General features: G+C 64.7%; 1 protein-coding gene across 2 annotated transcripts; it reads right to left on the bottom strand.

Moving 5' to 3' along the window:
• Nucleotides 1–271: 271 nt before the first annotated feature.
• Nucleotides 272–16,600, bottom strand: GAA (alpha glucosidase). Of its 2 annotated transcripts, none has more exons than XM_080826197.1 (20): nucleotides 16,496–16,600; nucleotides 13,062–13,648; nucleotides 11,926–12,071; nucleotides 9,885–10,050; nucleotides 9,712–9,808; nucleotides 9,119–9,238; nucleotides 8,876–8,994; nucleotides 8,659–8,790; nucleotides 8,025–8,135; nucleotides 7,315–7,428; nucleotides 7,151–7,235; nucleotides 6,644–6,761; nucleotides 6,225–6,358; nucleotides 4,552–4,703; nucleotides 4,258–4,406; nucleotides 3,162–3,303; nucleotides 2,717–2,866; nucleotides 2,149–2,313; nucleotides 1,772–1,924; nucleotides 272–951 (listed from the first exon to the last, which is right to left on the bottom strand). In XM_080826197.1, exons 2-20 carry the CDS (start codon nucleotides 13,605–13,607, stop codon nucleotides 892–894), a joined length of 2,859 nt encoding a protein of 952 aa, XP_080682323.1. In that variant the 5' UTR covers nucleotides 13,608–13,648; nucleotides 16,496–16,600; the 3' UTR covers nucleotides 272–891. The 2 variants fall into 2 exon arrangements, with proteins under 2 accessions (XP_080682323.1, XP_080682322.1); XM_080826196.1 differs by lacking the exon at nucleotides 16,496–16,600 and adding an exon at nucleotides 16,254–16,408.
• Between the last annotated feature and the right edge of the window lie 259 nt (nucleotides 16,601–16,859).

Here is a 16,859-nt window from a genome sequence, read left to right as displayed (position 1 = left end):
TGGTGGTTGCCTGGGCTGAGGTGTGGGGGCCCATCTCCCACCCACCCTGCCTTGGACTCCACGCCCAGTGGGACGTTCTCCAGGCCCCTGAGCGGTGCTGGGAAGGTGGCACAGGGCTCTGCTGCTTTGAGAGCCTGGGGTGTGGCACGCGTGCAGCTCCCCCCACCCCCCAGAGCATCCAGGGGCCGGCTGAGGACGGAGGGGCTGCCTCCATGTCCTGGCCCTGAGACACATCCTTTCCTCCCCGAATCCCAGAAGGACCAGCAGAAGCTTGATTGCAATGACCCCTTTATTAATAATAATTGCACTTAAGATCAAGGGTTTCCCTGGGTCCCGTGAACCCTCCAGAGTTCCCCGGGCCCGCTCTCATCGGACGGGGGTGGGGGGACAGCTCCCCCTGCTGCCGGGGGGCGTCACCCAGAAAGCAGGCTGCGGTGGCTGCCCAGCCCTGTCCCTTCACCTGGCCAGAGCAGCACAGCCGCCCGCGGGGCTGCACCTCAGGGTGCAGGCACGACACCCTCGTCTGGAGCGCACCTATGCTGTCTCAGGCGGGGAGCTGGGGGCAGGCGACATCATTCTCATTCCAGTGACAAGCTTTGGAGAGGTAAGCCTTCCAGAACAGCACTGCACACACAAGGCAACCCTGGGGCCACGGCCCGTGGGATCTGTGCAGAGAACCGTCAGGCATGTTGCTGGCCCAGAGCCCCTGGTCCCAGGAGGTAGACACACAGGCAGATCTGGGTTCTCAAGGGAGGGCAGCGCCATGAGACGTGGGGCACGCATGTCTGACCCCGAGGCCCACCCACACGTCCTGTCCAGGAGGTCGCAGGCGCCGGGGCCACGGTGAAATCTGTCTCCTCCCGTACAGGATCGGCGCACCACCGGCCCAGGTCACGACCAGCTGATGACAAACTGCCGTCCCATCAGCAAGGACACGGGGATGTCCAGGGTCTGGGGAAAAATAAGAAATAAAAATTGAGGGGCGCTTGGGTGGCTCAGTGGGTTAAAACCTCTGCCTTCAGCTCAGGTCATGATCTCAGGGTCCTGGGATCAAGCCCTGCATCGGGCTCTCTGCTCAGTGGGGAGCCTGCTTCTCCCTCTCTCTGCCTGCCTCTCTGCCTACTTGTGATGTCTGTCCATCAAATAAATAAATAAAATCTTAAAAAAAAAAAAAGGGGAAATAAAAATTGACCGGGGCGCCTGGGGGGCTCAGATCATGATCCCAGGGTCCTGGGATCAAGCCCTGCATCGGGCTCCCTGCTCAGCGGGAAGCCTGCTTCCTCCTCTCCCTCTCCCTCTCCTTCTCCTCCTGCTTGTGCTCTTTCCCTCTTTCTCTCTCAAATAAATAAATAAAATCTTTTAAAAATAAAGTAAAAACTGACCACCAGACAGGTGCCATCAGAGGGGAGGCCCCAAGCTCTGGCACATGGGACCCCGGGCTGGGATGAGTGGTGTACTCGGGGCCGGCCCCAGCCCCCGGGGCTTCTGGCTCTGTGCCTCCCCAGCTTGAGTTCGGAGGACGGTGTCCTCTGTATTAGCCGCCCCAGCTTTGGAAGCGGGCTGGCATTTAAACATGGCCCACGCATCACCGTCTGCATAGACACAGGCGGAGCAAAGATCCAGGGTGCACGGGGCCTGTCCTTCCCCTCCTTCCCTCACCCTTATAAGGCCCGGCTCGGATGGCACCAGGTCCCAGGGGTCCTTGGCACTTCCTGCCCCCTCGACCATCCTGGGGGACAAGCCCTCTGACCCCAGCTGTGGGCCCTCTTGCCTTGGTGTCGGGGCTGTAGTTGAAGTTGGAGACAGGGACGCCATTGGAGAGGACCTGGCTGGGGGCCACGGCCACCCCCAGGACGGTCACCCTCCTCAGCGGCAGGCCGGCCCCCTCGCTAGTCACGTGCACCAGCTTGCTCACGATGGTGCTCTGGCGGAACGGAGGGACAGGAGCGAGGTGTCAGCGGATGGCCCAGGAAGCCCCGCCAGCAGGGGTCGGGGGGCGGGGGGGCTCTGGGCAAACCCTCAGGACACCAGCAGGTGCATGAGGACTGGCTCTGGGCGGCTGGCCCACAGGCCAGTCCCTTCACAAGGCTGACCCGGGGACGGGGGTCCCCATGACGCCCACCAGCTCCAGCAGGTCCTGGGACTCACATTCCCAGCCAGGAAGATGACCTCCGTGTAGTCCCCGCGCTCCAGCACCCCCAGGCTCTCCCCGTCATCCCAGAACAGCTCCCCTCGGGCCTCCCCGTTCGTGGTCAGGGCGGCGAGCAGGGCCATGGGCTGCTTCCGGGACTCCGTGGTTGTGAGGCCTGGGCCCTGAAAAAGCGGGTGGCACGTGTCACCGTCTCAAGCCTGGCAGAGGCCTCCAGAGTCAGGACAGGAAGGACGCTGGGCTGGGACAACTCCGTGCTGCAAGGAGGCAGGACCCACAGGACAACCTACACCCAAGGGGCTGGGGCGCCTGTCCTGACCCCTCTGGCCAGCGCAGACACCCTGGAGGACATGAGCAGCCTACGGAGGCTTGCAGGCTGCTTCCCAGGAAGGGTACACGAGGCAGGACCCCCGACCCCGCCGGGCACAGCACGTCAGCTCGTCTTCAACCCTCAGACGCTGTCCTCTTTGCCTGAGGTTTAGGGACAGACCCTCTCCTGAAGGGGCAGCGTGGGGTCCTGGTAACCCCAGAGCTGGGCGGACAGGCTCGGGGGCCTGGCCCGGGTACCTGCAGGGGGACGATGTGCCCAGCCCGCAGATGCACGTTGATGGTGTCCAGTGGGGCTGGGAGTGTCACCCACTGCCCCTCGCTGTGGATGGTGGACATGAGGGGAGCCCGAGGAGGACGGAGGGTGCTGCCGAAGGCCTCTCCTGGCACCTGGAGGGAGACGGCGTGTCATGAGTCAGGACGGTGCCGAAGCCCCGGTGCCATCACTAGGAGCCCGACGCAGGCTTGGGGCGGACACAGGACTCTGGAGTGGGAGAACTGGAGACCAGGGCCACTAAGGCCTCAGTCTTCTCATCTGGAAAATGGGTCACTGCAAAGCCTGGGTGCGAAAATGCACGAGGAGGTCCTCATGCAGCCGGGTCCCCACAAACGTGCTCCCTTCTGGCCTCTGGCCCACCCCCACCCAGGCCCGGGAGGAGGGACACCTTTGGTCCCCGGGACTCACCATCTGCAGGTCGTACCATGTGCCAGGGGGGAAGTAGCCCGTCACTTGGACCTTCCCGGCCTCAAGCACGGGCGTGATGAGCAGAGCTGCCCCCCACAGGAGCTGGCGGTCCACGGTCCACGTGCGCGGGTCCTCGGGGAACCTTCAAACACGAGAGGCGGGCGCGTGGGCCTGGTGACCTCAGCATGTTCAGGAGGCCCTCAGGGAATCACAAGGAGCCAGAGGACTCCGGGCGGGATGGGGCGAGACTGGTCCCAGCCCCTGGAGCTTGGTGCGGGAGGCAGACAGGCCCTCTCCCCGGCCACACACTCGGGGCAGGGCACCGTCCGTGGCCCCCGTGTGACAAACTTCCTGGCCACGGGTCTGCTGCTGGCTCGTCCTTGTCCTACCAACCAGTCTGCGTTCTCCCTGTCAATGTGGGACACTGATGACCCCAGTGTGTTTGCCTTCGCGATTCTGCGACGAGGGAAGTCATAATGGTCTCCGTTTCTGTCCGGAGAAGTATAACTTTTCTTCCTAAATTCAACCCCCTCCCCCTGCCAGAACGGTGGGAGACGTTCGCTTCCGCGTCCCGTGGAACTTCTGGAGCTTCAGTTTCGACGTCTAAGGGTGTAACCCACCTGGAACTTGCGTTTGCACAGTGTGAGAGGAAAATGGGTTTTTGCAAAGAGCTAACAGATCTGTACCACGTGGGACTGCTCTGACCCACAGGCCGGACGTGGTATTTTCTTGCCGGAGCCTTTGACGCATCTGACTCCTACTTGGGGGCATCAGTTGGGTTTTTTCCAAGGTCCTTCTCCCTGTAAGCCAACCCCGGGATGGCTTTACAACTCGCTTTACCGTCCAGTTGGCCTGGTCTGGACTTGGGTGTCCCTCACCCTGGGTCTTCAGGAACCTGCACCATCCCCAGCCCCGAGCTGCAATCTCGCGGGTGGGAAGCGGGGGTGCAAAGGGCCCCCGGTAGGGAGGGCCTGGGCTTCCTCCCTGCCTCCCTCGGTCCGGGGACAACACCCCTGTCCAGCAGGATGGGGGTCCTGCCGGCCACTAGGCCGGTGGTCAGCCTGCGGGCCCTCCCTCCCCGACCCCGGGCACTCACTCCAGGAAGAGGGGCCGGGCCACGGTCTCGCCCAGGACGTGGGCCCGGTGGAAGAGCGAGTACAGGTAGGGCAGGAGTGCGTAGCGCAGGCCGAGAGCCTTCCGCATGGCGTCCTGCGCCGTCTCGCTGAACCTGTAGGGCTCCTGAGGCTGTAGCGGGGGAGGGGAGGGAGGGGGCATCCGGCTCTCAGACTCGCGGGAGACCCGGCCTGCTGGCATGGACGCCAGCCCGCGCTGCCACCTCCATGGTGGGACCCCCAGGGCGGGCCCCCCCCCCACCCCGCCCGGCCCCTACCAGGCTGTGGAGGTCGTTATGATTCCGCATGAACGGGTAGAAGGCCCCCAGCTGGGTCCAGCGCACACACAGCTCCTCCGAGGTGTTGCCCAGGAAGCCACAGACGTCAGCCCCGACCAGCGGCACCCCCAGCAGATTGAACAGCAGGATTTCTGGGGGGGCAGCGCCAGACTGCGGCTTACCCCCCGCCCCCGCCCCGCCGGTCAATACGGCGCTGGCCCTGGCATCTTCCACGCGTGGTCAGCACAAGGGGTCCCTCGCAGACCGCCTGCTGACATCTGGGGTGGGCAGAGCAGCCCATTAGGGTGGAAGTGTGTCCCCCACAAAAGGGGTGCTCGAGTCCTAACCCTCTGTGCTCGTGAGGTGACCTTATTTGGAAAGGGGCTCTCGGCGGTGACCATTCAGTCGAGGTCACCGGAGGTCCTGACCCAGTACACCTGGTGACCGCGTGAGAGGAAGCCCAGACCGTGACGACACACACGGGGCAGATGGTTGAGCAAGATCGGAGGGCAGCCCCCCACGAAGGACGCCGAGGGCTGCCGGCCACTCCCAGAAGCCGGAGGACACGAGGAAGGGCTCTCTGCTCCGATGCCGTGAGTCGGACCACAAGCCTCCGGGGCTGGGGGAGCCCACGCTTCTGGGCCATCAGCAGCCAGTGTGAGCTGGTGCGTGCGGCCGGGACGTCAGCGAGCCCCCGAGCTGCCGAAGGGTCAGGTGGCTGCGGGTCCTATCAGCTGGGGCGCACCTGCCACTGTTCGGCAGGACCAGGCTGCTCTGGGCCCTCCCTCTCCTCAGGGTCTCCTCGGGGACCGGCAGCCAAAGGGCAGACCCGACCCAGCCTAGGGCCTGGCTTGCAACAGGTCCCGGGACCAACGTGACCTCTGCCACGGAACGATCAGTGCCCACGAGCGCTACAGCCTGAGAACCAGGGGTGGGCGCAGGGCCAGGAACCTGCTCCAAGGGGCTTCAGAAACTGGCCTGCAGGGGCTTGGGCCCTGGCGAGCTGTGCCTGCCCCAGGGTGACATCAGAGCCGGTGGCATTTGTGGGCAGAGCCGGACAGCGGCTTCTGGAAGGAGGAATGGCTCCTCCTCCAAGAGCTCACCTTGCAGGGCGTCCCCATGGCCCGAAGGTCTGCAGACGCACCCCGCACCCCGCGGGCCGGCCACCACCAGAGCACTCCCAGGCTGGGGGTTGCTGGAGGCCCAGCAGTGCCAGGTGCTGACCCGGGGAGGGCACCCCGGCCCCTTCTCTCCGCCCAGCACGCGTCTGCAGCATCAGAGCTGCTGAGAACTAAAGTCAAACTCTGCTCCGCGGGTGGGGTGGGCGGCACCTGTAGGCTGGGCTCAGGACACAGTCGCCAGAAGGGACATCTTGAGAGAACGGAATCGGACTGCTTTGCCGGCAGTGGCCGGTGGCGTCAGTGATGGGGATGCTTGGAAACTGCATCACGGCCTGCCACAGCGGCACAGTGCCCCAGGGCAGCCGATCCGCACGGGTGAGCCCCTGCACGGGGGCACAGGGGCACGGGGGCACAGGGGCACAGGGGCACAGGGGCCCACAGGCCTCTTGCCCTGCGTGCATCAGCAGCGTCTCGCTGAGCTGAGCTGGGCCTGGCGCTCCGTTCTGAGCCCCCACTCCCCTCTGAGCCGCCGCTCCGGACAGGGGCTCTCACCTGGCACGGAGTAGGACAGCTGCTCCCAGCTGCTCCACACGTCCCCTGTCCAGTGGCCGGCGTATCGGCCGTGGCCGGCGAAGGTCGAGCGGGAGATCACAAAGGGCCGCGTCCCCCGAGTCTTCACGAGGGCCCTGCGCAGAGCAGGGAGACAGGGCAGTGCGGAGCAGAGCTGCCCGGGAGCCCCGGCGTGACCCCGCACCTCACGTGCGGGTGCAGGAGGGAGGCAGAGCGGGGAGCGAGCCGCTGAAAGGGCCAAGGCCAGGAGGGCGGGGGTCCGGCCCAAGCCGCTGGGCCACCCTGCAAGGTGAGCGTGTCACAGGGAGGACAGATGTCCCTCCAGACTCCCGCCGGGTCTCTGTGTGCTCACCACCGGGCCCTCCTTCAGGGCGTGGGGCAGCCGTGAGCACGGCCCTCACCTGTGGGACGCCAGGGCTTCCGTGAGGCCGTACAGGTTGTGCAGGTTGTAGTGCGTGGAGAGGAACTGGCGGCTGGAGGCACAGATGGTGGCGGCCCGCAGGGTCCCGCCGACCACCCCTGGAAGAGAAGCAGGCCGTCTCCGTCTGTGGAGCCTCCGCCTGGCCAGCTGGTGCCCCCATGTCCCAGGAGCCCCCTTGGAAGGGGGGGTATCCCCCCCTTCCAAGGACAGGGAGAGGTGGAGGCTGAGGCCGACCTTTGCAGACCGCAGACTTCACGCCCACCTGCTCTTGACCCATTTCCAGTCCCTCCCCGTTCCTGTCCCTGAGCCCGAGACACCTTCCCTCTGGAGGGCCCCGGCCAGCAGCGGGTGCCCCAGTCCTCACTGCCTGGCTGATGTCTCCCCAGCCTGACCTTCCTCCCGGGGTTGCCCTCCCCTTCCCGGGGTGGCTGTGCCATCGGCTCCTCGGAAAGGACAGCGGCACGTAGCGGCAGGAAGGAGAACTCACCTGGCACGTAGGGCGGGTTCTCCAGCTCGTTGTCAGGGCAGCCGTCCACAGAGCCCTTTACGAAGTTGGACGGCTCGTTCATGTCCTGCAAAAGAGGCCCTGGCGGTGGGCGCCCTGCCCTGAGCAGATGGCAGGGCCAGTCCCACAGCCCTCGGGACACTCACGATCCACATGCCGTCGAAGGCCACCTGGGCGTGGAACTCAGACACCATGTCCTGCCACCAGTCCAGAGCCTCGGGGCTGGTGAAGTCGGGGAAGGCGGTGAACCCGGGCCACACCTGCAGGAAAGGCCAGAGGGGAGACCAGGCCCCCCCAGAGCTACAGCCTTGCTCGTCTGCCTGGGGGTGGGAGGGCTGTGGAGGTGAGGGTCGGTGGCGGGAGGGGCCGTGAGGGGACACTCAGCTGAGACCTCACTTTCAGACAAGAACCCCGGGACCGAGTCGCGGCCTCTGCACCCCCGACGGCCTCCCTGCCTCCCCTCAGCAGGGAACCCCTCAGGGAATCCCTTCCCTTGGTTATGGGCACGCCCTGGAACAGGAAGTTGGGGGCTCCACCAGGCGCCCTGTGGGAAGAGCTGGGAAGCCCCCGGGGGCCTGAGGACACAGAGACCCTTGCCAAGGGTCTGCAGAGCTCATGCCTGGGCAGGGCCCAGCTGCCCACAAAGTCAAGGGCCCCCAGTGGAAGGATTCGAGGTGACATCAATCCGCAGCCCCCGTCACTTCCAGCTGTGACCCTCCCCCCACCTGCCCTACACTCTGTCTCGTTGGACAACGTGATTTCTTGAATCCTATCCTCTTCCCGAACAGTGAGCGCCCTGCTCCCCCTGGCTGGGGCCTCCTGCTTTCTCACGCCGGTCCCCCAGCCCCCACCCTACCTTCCCAATCAGAGGCTGCCCGGTCTCGTTGGTGATGAAAACCTTCCTCCGCAGACCCTCGTCGTAGGGCCGGTAGCTACCGGGGGGACCTGAGCTGCTGATGGCAGGGTCCTGAGCGGGGTCAGAGGAGAAGGAAACACCCAAAGCCAGGCGCCCGTTACTGGGGAAACGGGAAAATGCTCCCAACACATCGTTAGGAAGAACAGAGGCAGGAGGGGGCGGGCACGGTGATGCACACGTCCGGGGAAAAACTGGCCCGCGGGCCCTTGCGTGCACGTCCGGGCTCTGCTTTACAGGTTCTCGAGTTTCAGAAAAAAAGATGGTCCACATCCTCCCTCCCTGCCCTGAGCGGCCATGGAGGCTGGCTGGACTCCGAGGGGTTGAACTGAGGGAAACGGCCAGTGTCAGCGCGATTCCGACCTCCGGGCAGACCGGATCCCTCCACCGTGGGGTGTCCGCCGTGCAGCCCCTCGGCCTCAGCGCCCCCTCCCCATCTCCTCCAGCCACGCAGCTGGGCGCTCGGCCGCGGGGACTGGCCCCAGGAGTGCAGGGCCCTTCAGAGCCCGGCCCTGTGCCCGGCCCCCCTTTCCGGAGAGGCAGCCCCCACGCGGCACGGGGCAGGAGGGCCACTCACCACGATCATCACGTACCGCCGGCCACCCTGGTGCAGCTCCCGCACCATGGCCGGGAAGTCCGCGAAGCCGTCCGTGTTGAAGGTGAAGTCCCTCCTGGCGTCCATGTAGTCGAGGTCATTCCACTGGGTGTCCTGCAGCCAGCACAGGGTCTGCTGCAGCCGGCCTGGGGGCCTGCGTCCTGGCCCAGCCCCCTGAGCACGGCCTCCCGGCACTCACCAGGGGGAAGCGGGCCCTGGTCATGTTCTCTACCACCTGGCGGGTGACGGCGGTGGAGGAGTAGCCCCAGCGGCAGAGGTGGAAACCCAGGCCCCAGTAGGGCGGCATGAACGGGCGGCCTGCAGTCCGGGGGGATGGGGGAGGCTCTGTGAGCAGGCAGGCAGCGGGGGAGGGGTGGAGGGACCCAAGGGGGCTGGTGGGGCAGGAGGGACGGAGGGGCGCGGGGCCGCGGAACAGGCCTACCCACGATGTCCAGGTACTGCTGCACCACGCTCTTGGGCTCAGGGCCCAGGAAGATGTACATGTCCAGGATCCCACCTGTCGACCTCCAGCTGAGGGCCGGGCTCGGCTGCAGGACCACGTCTAAGGGAGGCAGCCCTGGGGCTCAGGAACAAATACCCGCGCCGCCTGCCCCCCATCCCCGCCTCCGCGGCACCTTGAAGAGGGGTCACATCCCACCAGGGAAGCTGGGAGCAGCCTGCTTGGGGCCTGGGGACGGTTGCCCTGAGCCTGACTCCTTTGAGAGCCTGGAGCCGAACAGACTCCGGGCTCCCCTTTCCGGCCTCTGCTCAGAGCAGGGGTGCACCTTGGGGGTGCCTAAGGGCGAAGCTGGCAGAAGCCCCAGCCCACTGGCCTCCTTTCTTGGGAGGGCAAACAAGGGCCGAGGCCCCGCCCACGGCCCCAGCCCTCTCCCGCTAGCCGGTCCGGACAGGTGCAGACAGCCCCGTGCTCCCCCCATGAAGGGGGGTGCGGCCACACCCAGGGAAGCCGCTGGCCTGGGGGCTCAGAGGGAGCGCTGGCTGCAGGACATGGGGACCGGGTGCCCACCTGCTTACCCATGGCATTGCTGTTCAGCAGAAAGACCCCGTGAGCTGACCCGCCGTCCTCCAGCACCAGGTAGAAAGGGTGGGACCCATACAGGTTCACGTTGGGCTGGGCGTGTGGACACAGCTCGTTAGCGCCCTCCCCCACGCGGTGCCTCCAGTCCCCGCCTTGCCGCCCCCTTTACCGAGGGGGCGATGTCCCGGTTCCAGAGGGTGATCTTGGTCCAGTCGGTACTGAGCATCAGGGAGCCGAGACGCTCGGCAAGGCCCACGATGTGCTGGGACGGCAGGGAGGTGGACAGCTGCAGAAACTGGTCGGCGAAGAAGAGGGGCGCCACCGTCGTGTTCAGCCTGCCAGGAAGAGCCAGGAAGAGCCCAGCAGCCTTGGCATCCCAGGTCAGATGACCAGAGAGACCCCTGGTGGCCCCTGAGGAGGGCTGGAGTGGCCTGGCCATGCTGTGACACACTGACCCTGGGACAGAAGCAGCCACAGGAGGCCCAGTGACCCGGGGACCTGACCCAGGTGTGGAGAGCTCCCCCCACACTACCTGGCTATGCCCACGTTGCCCCAGGCGGGCACCCAGAAGGGGACAGCCCCATACGCCCTTGCTGCCAGCAGGTGCTGGGCAAGGGCTGCCCGAACCCTTCCAGTCCTAGGAGCCGTGGCCTCAAGAGCCTTCTGCAAGGACCAAATCTACTCCCAGACCCTGGCCACGTCCTTCCCCAGAGCCCATGGAGCTGTCCACCCAGGGGAGGCCAGGACCCCCTGAGGCTGCACAGTGTCCGGACAAGGCAAGAACCACAGATGGGGCACGAAAGACCTATTAATGCTGATTTCATGGGATGACATCCCATCGCGCCTGCCCCTGGGCAAGACTTACCTGTTTTCAAGACCAAAATCTGACTCAGTGCTTCGGAACACTTCTCAGATCTCTGCTCAAAGGTCAGCTTCCTAGAGCGGCCTTCTGGAACCCCTCACCCCAGAGCCAGCCCCGCCTTCTGCATCTGCATGGCTCCTCTCTAGAACTTTCTCAGCACTGTTATGACATCGTACTTGGCCTCACTCCCTGCCTCCTTCCACTGTGTCAGCCCTGGGGGCAGCTCCAGAACGCTCAGCCCAGAAGGAGCAGAAAAGAAAAACGCGTTTCAGGAGGTGAGTTCTCCTAAGGCCAAGTCCAAGCTCATTCCCAAACAGGGAACTGCGTCCAGTGACAAAAAGGAGCCCTGTCCGCCCAGGGCACTTATTTACGTGGGACTGTACAGGCAAAGGGCCCAGGGTGAAAATGTGCTTGCAGAACCCACTATCAGGACAGACAGGGCCCTCTGGCAGGGGACCCATCAGACACTGGAGTCACGGCCACCACACTGGATTCCAGGACACTTTGGTGCATCCAACCCCCAGGGTGTGATGGGGAGGTGATGTGTCCCCTGGAGGCGAGCGCATGACTGACCGATGCCCTCGTCCTCCCTACCCATCCTGCCAGCATCCGCTGTAGGTCAGAACCTCGTGAGGAGCTGGGATCCAGGAGCGAGTGTCTGGAACGGGAAAGGCTCCTTGGCGGGCAGACAGCAGCCACGATTCGGACAAACCTAAGACCTCAGTGGACAGAAGCCCCGGGGGGACGGGACACAGACAGTGGCCAATAACATGGATGCCGGGGCCCTGGCTCAGCAGCTGCCCTCAGGGCCTGTCTCAGTCTCCCTGTCCAGACAGCGGGGACAGTAACAGCACCTACTTCTCAGCTGCCGGGGTGCCTGATGCACCTGAGTGACACACGGCATTGGACGCTAAATCACATGCATGTGAACAGGAAGCAGCAAGGGGACGCTGCCCGCAGTGGGGGGACGCTGCCCGCAGTGGGGGGACGCTGCCCGCAGTGGGGGGACGCTGCCCGCAGTGGGGGGACGCTGCCCACAGTGGGGGGACGCTGCCCATAGTGGGGGTGCCGTTTCACTGCGGACCAAGGTTTCTCAGCCTCGGCACCTTCAACACTGGGGCGGGCACTCTGTGCGGGACAGCCATTGCCAAAGGTCCCTGGTAGGATGCCACCCCCAGCGGGCCCTCCCTGGGGGACGTCAGGAGGGCCTCTGCAGAGGGGTTGCTGAGGAGCTGAGCGAGGGGAGGGAGGGCTCCAGGTGGAGGGAGCAGGGAGGTGGCCCGAGGGAGAGCAGGGGATGGCGCCCTCACCCTCCCGCTGGGGTCGGGACACTGAGACCAGCACTCACAGCACCCTGCCGTCCAGCTTCCGGCGCACGATCACCCCAAAGGGCTCCTCCTGGAACTCCACACTGTAGAGTGTGGACGAGGCCCGGCTGTGGACACGCGGGGTCTCCAGGGGCACCTCGTAGCGCCTGTTGGCGGGATCTTTGATCTAGAAGTCAGATGTTGGCGCCGTGAGGCTCTCTGTGGACTGGCACGCCTTCCCCCCATCACCCCGTCCTCACCCTCCAGAGGAGTGGGGACTCCGTGCATGGCCCAGCGTGGCCGCACGCAGCATGGGAGCGCGGGCGACATGGTCCACTGAGCCTCCGTGTCATTGCGTCCCGAGCCCAGGAAATACCCTACCTGGGTCTCCAGGGAAGACACACAACACCCAGGCAACCTGAATTCCAGTATGTCTCAAATTTATTGCATGGGACATACGCTAACAACTATAAACCCATTCCTTGGTTTTCTGGATCCAAAGTTACTGGCATCCTGCATTTTTACTGGCTGAACCTGGCAACACCGTTCCACCCGGCATGCCTGTCGCAGGGTGGCTGAGGGTCAGATCAGAGCAGCCGGCCCAGCTCTGTCTGCTGCCCAGTAATCACCCGGTAAATGCTAGCGGCTGAAAATCACTTCTTTAAAGTTATTACAAATTCTGTGCCTCAGACGCTCTTGGCTTGGCCTCCTCATACTCAGCGCTTGGGCTTCCGCTGGGCACCTGCTACATGCCAGACGGTTCCAGGGGCTGGAAACCAGCAGGGAGTGAATCAGACAACAGGTCCTGCCCTCAGCGGGGTGGACGATCACCAGATTCCACTGCCCACTGCCTGGAACGTTCCGCCTTCTTCCTTCTCCACCTCTCCCCTTGCTGACTCCTGTCCTATAGGACTTAAGGTCCCAGGTGGGAGGTCACTTACTGGGGGAGACCTGACCTCCCTCCACTGTGCCCTGGGCCCTGCCCTCTAGAGCACGTTCTAGAACCTTCTGATCAGTCTTAGTGGGCACAGCTCCCTGAGCGTAGGCACCGTGCGCTCATTCCTGGACTCCCAGTGAAGGCACCCAACACATCTGCACACCAGACCAGCACCCAGTCGGTTCCACCTTGACGGGCCGCCCACCCACGTTTCCTCTGCCTCCGTGTGGCCCTGCCCACCGTGAAGTGAAGCCGGCTCTCCGTCTCCAGCAGCAGGTCCAGCCGCAAGGTCAAGATGTCCTTGGGGAAGAAGGTTGGGCTGGTGCGGGTCAGGGTGGCCGTGTAGCCTGTCTCCGTGCTGGTCAGGTTCCCCAGCTTGTAACTCGGATAGCTGGGTGGGAAGAAGCACCAGGGCTGCCCCATCCGGGGAACCTGAGGCCACTGCCTCGCAGGCTGGTAGCAGCAGCCCCGGGCCTCACACTGCTCCTGAGTGATGGGCTTGTCAGGGGCGCAGTCGAAGCGGCCGTTGGGGGGCACATCGCACTGGCTGGGTGCTGCTCGGGGACTGCCGTGGTGCCCTGTGGTGGGTTGGGGGCCCGGGTCACGGGCTCCCCGCTGGCGAGCGTGATATAGCTGCTCAGGGACTCGGGAGAAGATGCGCTGCTCTTGGGGGACCACCAAGAAATCATGGAGCAGGACGTGTCCCAGGAAGACAGCGGTGGCCAGGGACACGAAGGTGCAGACCCCCAGCAGGGGGCGGGAGCTGGGAGGCCACCGCGCGGCCATGGTCGCTGGCCCCTGCAGGCAGCCGGCTGGGTCCTGGAGGCCTGCCGAGAGAGGAGCCGGGCTCAGCAAGGAAGGCGGGAAGCAGGGGCTGGGGGTGGGGGGTCGCGGGGCTCTCACAGCACTTTCTAGACGCGGACCGGTGGCTGGCCCGGCAGTGCCCAGGGTGAGGTGTGCCGAGAACCGGGGCGGGCAGGGAGGGACGAGCTGCTGGCACTGTTTAGAAAGACAGCAGGGGAAGGGAAAAGGGAAAGCCGAGAAAAGCCCCAAATAGGGAGTTTCGGGACGCCCTGTACTGTGACTGCTTACAAATGAAAAGCATTTAAAATGTGTGTAAAATGATTTAATGACACGCAAAGACCTATGTGGTAAGCTCGTAAATCAAACAGACGAGTCACAGCACGCCTGGGAGAAACACAGCCCCGCTTCCACAGAGACTGGGGCTGAGTCACTCCGTTTTGGCAAATGAGCTAGAAGTGGAAGAGCCCTCAGGGCACCCACCACTCTCCCTCCGTCCCTCTTCTGCTGACCGGCAGTGGCTACAGCCTGGCAAGAAGTTGCCGGCACTGCGGCCGAGGGCCACGCTCCCGGACGGCCCTCCCTGCCCCTGCGGTCAGGTGCGTGGCAGCTCCTCTCTCTGGGCGTTCGAGAGCTAAGTCCGCTACTACCTGCCTTTTGCTTCTCTGTATGTCCTACGTGTTTTTCTCATTTATTCATTTGAGAGAGAGAGAAAGAGAGACGGTCAGAGCACAAGCAGGGGGAGGAGCAGAGGGAGAGGGAGATGCAGGCTCCCCGCTGAGCAAGGAGCCCGATGTGGGGCTTGATCCCAGGACCTGGCGATCATGACCTGAGCCAAAGGCAGACGCCTAACCATCTGAGCCACCCAGGGGCCCCTGTTCTAAATATTTTATGATGAACATTGTTGGCTCAGCTCCTCTGAGAAGTAAGATACCAACAAGACCAATGTGCAAGGATTTAATTAGGGGAGTCCTTTCTCTCCGAGAGAAAATGGGGAGGTTGCCAGGAAGGCTGGGAGAGCTGTCACCCCAGGCAAGATCTGACCTCAGAGGGGTCAGATGCCGAGGGGAGGAGTGCTTGGGTCCAAGCATCCTGGACTGCCTGGAGTGTAGGCTAAGGAAGGTTCCGCCAGGCCATGGGTCTGGCAGGAGGACCTGAGCCAAAGTTGGCTACTAGTGAGGTCAAGGTCTCTCGGCGGTGACCTGCCCTAGTGTCACGGGCTGGGAAGCAGCCTGGCCCCAGAGCAGACTTGGGCAAGCTCCGCGTGGCAGGAGGCCTGGGGGCCGCTCTCACCATCGTGCCCCCAGAAACATGCAAGGACTGGGGAAAAATCACACACTAGTAGAAGTCAGTGAGGGCCCAAGGGAGTCTGAACCCGTCACAACACAAACAGGGCCCCCGGGACACTCTGGCCACAGTGGGCCACTGCTGGATTGGGTGCACGGGTGAACCGCTTTTATTCACAGCACTGCTGACCCAGAGGTGTGGGGTTTTCCCTCACGCCAACGAACGGTCCTGTTCTCCCGACGCCAGCCCAGGGATTCACTCCAACCCTGACAGGAATCCCAGCGTCGGCGCAGACCCCACAGGTGAGGGCTCAGCCCCACAGGACTGCCCCCTTCAGACCCCAGGCACAAGCCCCCCACTGTCACTCCCACTTCTGAGCAAATAACGGGCTATAAATTCAAGGGTTCGGCCCCCTCCCCGCATCGGCCTCCAGTTCGATGATTGGCTAGATCAACTCAGCACACTCAGAGAGGAGCTTTGCATACTGTTAACTGTTTATTGTAAGGATGGGGCAGCCAGAGGCCGTGGGATGGGGATGGGGGTGAGTCTGGAGCCCCCACGCCCTTGCTGGGCAGGCCGCCCACCCTCCCGCGCTGAAATGTGTTCACAACTTGGAGGCTGTCCGAACCCCAACGAGTTTTGGTTTCATTATCTAAGCACAACTGATTAAATCACTGGCCACTGGTGACTGTCACTCACCAGCCCCTCTGTCCTCCCCAGAGGCTGGGGGTAGGGGAAGTGGGCCGACAGTCCCCACGCTAGACTCCTGCCTCCTGCTTCTGGGGACCGGGCCCCATCCGAGGCTGCCCAGAGGCCCCAGCGGCCATTCTGTGAGCACAGAAAAGACTACCAGCGCCAAGGTTCCCGGCGTCTTAGGAGCTGGGCAGGAAGACTAAATGTGCACGTGTTTACACCAGGGTCCCAGCCGCGCCTGCCCCATCCAGACGCATGTGACACCCTGTGATCACCGCGAGGCCACCTGGGGAACTCGCTCTTGGGAGCTCCTGCCCAGTGCTGGTGGCCCTCCCCACCCGGAATTCAGGGGCGCGGGGGTGGCCAGGGGCACGGCAGGGCCAGGACCCGCCCCTGCCGCTGTCTCCACTCCGCGCGGAGAAGAGACCCTGGACGCGGGAAGACTGTCCACCGGAGGGCTTGACCATTTAGACAAAATGGGGAATAGGAGAAGGTCAGGAGGTCAAGCTGTGCCGCCGGCCCAGAGGCCCCGTGACCTGGTCAGGGAAGTGGCTCCGACCCGGAGCCGCTGCTCCCCCCACCCGAGTGGCGGTGTAGACGAGCCGGGTTCAAAGTCCAGCTGCGCCCTGCTCAGAGACGCACGGTCCTTACCCTGTGCCTCAGTTTCCTCCCCACAACGGGGCAAGGCGGCCGCCCGTCGCCCAGCACCGAGGGCGCGGAGGGCACCGCGGAACCCCCGGGGTCCCCGCCGTCACCGCGGCCCGCCGCGCGCGGCCCTGCACCCGCGGACGCAGCCAGGCAATCCCGCCCATCGATCCGTCCCGCCCCCTTACGGAGTCACGGCCGCCCCGACGGCCCTTGGCTGGAACCCCCGCAGCCCGCTGTCCGCTCACCTCCGCGCACGCGCGTCCAGCCTGGGGTCGCCCCTCCAGCCTCCGCGCACGCGCGCCCAGCCCGCCTCGCTCTCCAACCGCCCCTCCAACCCCGTTAGTCTCCGCGCACGCGCGTCCGATCCTCCCCGCCACCCACCGCTGGCGTCCGCGCACGCGCCCCGGCCCACTGCGGGCACCCGGCGTCAGGCGCAGGCGGGCACGCGCCAGAGGGGGCGGGGCGGGCCGGGTGACAGGCTGCCCGCGCAGGCGCCCTGGGGAGGGTGCGCGCCTCCGGACGCGCGCGCCCCCTGCTGGCGGGGCTTCCCCGTCCCCGCCCACGGCCGCGCCCCGAGCCTGGGAGGGGGGACGCGCGAGCAGGGCGGGG

Source organism: Martes martes, assembly GCF_963455335.1.
Source record: "Martes martes genome assembly, chromosome: 16".
NCBI classification, from domain to species: domain Eukaryota; kingdom Metazoa; phylum Chordata; class Mammalia; order Carnivora; family Mustelidae; genus Martes; species Martes martes.
The sequence above is the reverse complement of the archived record's forward strand: the minus strand, read 5'-3'. Positions and strand labels throughout refer to the sequence as shown.

Coding starts and splice junctions, on each gene's coding strand:
- GAA (XM_080826197.1), bottom strand. CDS start 13,607: ATGGCCGCGCGGTGGCCTCCCAGCTCCCGCCCCCTGCTGGGGGTCTGC. Junction 4,407..4,551: donor ATAACGACCTCCACAGCCTG/GTAGGGGCCGGG, acceptor CCCCCGCTACAG/CCTCAGGAGCCCTACAGGTT. Junction 2,314..2,716: donor GGCACATCGTCCCCCTGCAG/GTACCCGGGCCA, acceptor CCGCTTTTTCAG/GGCCCAGGCCTCACAACCAC.